Source organism: Morone saxatilis, unplaced genomic scaffold (assembly GCF_004916995.1).
Source record: "Morone saxatilis isolate NCDOM2014 unplaced genomic scaffold, NCSU_SB_2.0 Contig11, whole genome shotgun sequence".
Classification (NCBI taxonomy): Eukaryota; Metazoa; Chordata; class Actinopteri; family Moronidae; genus Morone; species Morone saxatilis.
Window position 1 is genome coordinate 169769 of NW_023339663.1, and position 2072 is coordinate 171840.

Consider the following 2072-nt stretch of genomic DNA (forward strand, 5'->3'; position numbering starts at 1 on the left):
GGGGTCCTCCCAATCTGGAGAGGGCGCTGACGCGGGGGTGGACGGGCTCAGCGGGGGCGGGTGGGGAGGAGATGCTCTCCAGGGAGGAGATGCTCTGGTTCCAGGCCTGCTGGAGGTCCACAGGGATGATCTTGTTGGCCTCCACAGACACACAGGGGGGAGGAGAACCCACGCTGCCCTTCCATGGGAGGTGGCTGTCCCCACTGGGGGGGGAGGAGGGGCTGGCTGAGGGACTCCCGTCCAGAGCTGCTGGGACTGACGGAGGAGACACAACAATAACAGTAACTGATAAACTGTTCAATGAACCCAAACAGGGAACACAGTAACAGCAGGAAGTTGGAGCAGATTATTTCCTGTGAATATTGTCTGTATTATCTGTTTTTAACAATCATAAACAGGGTTTGAAACTCTCTAAATCACCAAGTCGGATTCATTCGCTCTGTCTCGTCTGTTGATAATGTTACAACAATAATGTACAATAATTCATTGTTAATTAATAATTTGATAGGGTGGAGCGGCGTTATCTGTTCTCCACCCTTCGCTGACTGGATCAAGTTCAAATATTCTGAACCTAAAGCACCTGTTTTCACTAATGATCCTCTCGCCTTCATTTGACTTTGGAAGGGGTACAGTGTTGCTCTCGAGCCGCTGGCTTAGGCCATCCGGACCGACCCAGAATAAAGGTATCCAGACTGGCGAATCACCTCAAAACCTAACGCCATATGCTGATGATATCCTCCTGTTTGTCTCTGAACCAGAACATTGTCTGCTTCCTTGCTCAACATAGTTTCTCAAAATATCTGAATACAACTTTAACTCAGAGTCACTAATTAATTTTAGCTGCCCCATGAAGGACTTGACGTACTGGAATAACATTCCCCCCAAATTTGGCTGAATTGTGCACCTTGAACTCCTGCTGGATAAACTGAGGACATTGAGTGTTTCTCTACTTTCTTTCTCTGTGAGCCAACCTGATTAAATTTGGTGCTCCCAAATTTGATTCTGTGTTACAAGCCATGCTGATCAAAATCCCTCAGTCATAGTTTAAACAGTTTGACAGATTATGCAATACTTCCTTATGGAACAATGAACGACCCAGACTCAGGGTCAGCAGTCCCAAACCTTAGTCTTAGACACATGGCACACTGATTCTTGCCCCCAGAGCGAGCCCCGCCCTGGCTTTTAATCTGTAGAGTACCCTGTGTAGCCCTCTCTCTACAGCACACTTTATAACATCTAAATTACCCCCAGATGTCAATACACATCCAGTTGTCTCATATACAGTGGGTCTGGAGGAGAGTAGCGTTCAGTTACAAGGTCAGCCCCCATCTCTATGTACATGCAGGAATCTGGTTGAATCCAAGGCTCTGTACTGGCAGAAGCTGTGGTATCAAAAAGGGTTCAAGGTTCTCTATGACCTTTATGACGAGGGGACACCGAGTTCGTTAAATCCATAACAGCAATTTGATATCGACAGAGTCAGTTTAGAGATTCCTTCAGTTGAGGCATCTGCTACTTTTACTCTATGCTGCTTTAATTTTGATGGTGATATGTCGTCTCTCTGATCAACAGGGGAAGCTGACCTCAGTGTTGATTCACAGAGGGGGATTGGATCTTCTTTATTTCATTTAAAGTATTAAACAGAGCCTATTGGACCCCATCTAGGTTGCACAGAGGGAGGCTGTGGGAGGATGCAGGGTGCTGGAGGTGCAATGGAAACGATGATGACTACATTCAGTTGTGGGCAAAGATGTCCCTTTCACTCCAGCTGTGTACTGGGCCCGACCCCCAGGTTGGGAACCACTGTCTTCAGTAATCATCTACACTTTAAAAACAGCTGTTTCACTTATTTTAATTCACAGAAATCAATGAAATGCTGAGATATAGGTCAACTGTGTGTGTGTGTGTGTGTGTGTGTTGTTACCTGATTTGGGTCGTTGTTTCGGCGTCTCTGCTTTACGCGCTACAAAGGTTATCCCGACGTCTTCCTCCTTCTCAGGGTCTGAATGTTCACCTTTCTCCTCTTCTGACTCCACAGGAACAACCACAGGATCTACACACACACACACACA

The 2072-nt window shown here is 46.6% G+C and overlaps 1 protein-coding gene across 1 annotated transcript in view; it reads right to left on the bottom strand.

Moving 5' to 3' along the window:
* LOC118320833 (sodium/hydrogen exchanger 5-like) overlaps window positions 1-2072 on the bottom strand; it is a 4337-nt gene that overhangs the window by 707 nt on the left and 1558 nt on the right. Inside the window, exons 4-5 of the mRNA XM_035651949.1 lie at window positions 1925-2053; window positions 32-255 (exon numbers count right to left, since the gene is read on the bottom strand). Coding sequence (XP_035507842.1) covers window positions 32-255; window positions 1925-2053 — 353 coding nt within the window. The remainder of the gene's footprint in view (window positions 1-31; window positions 256-1924; window positions 2054-2072) is intronic.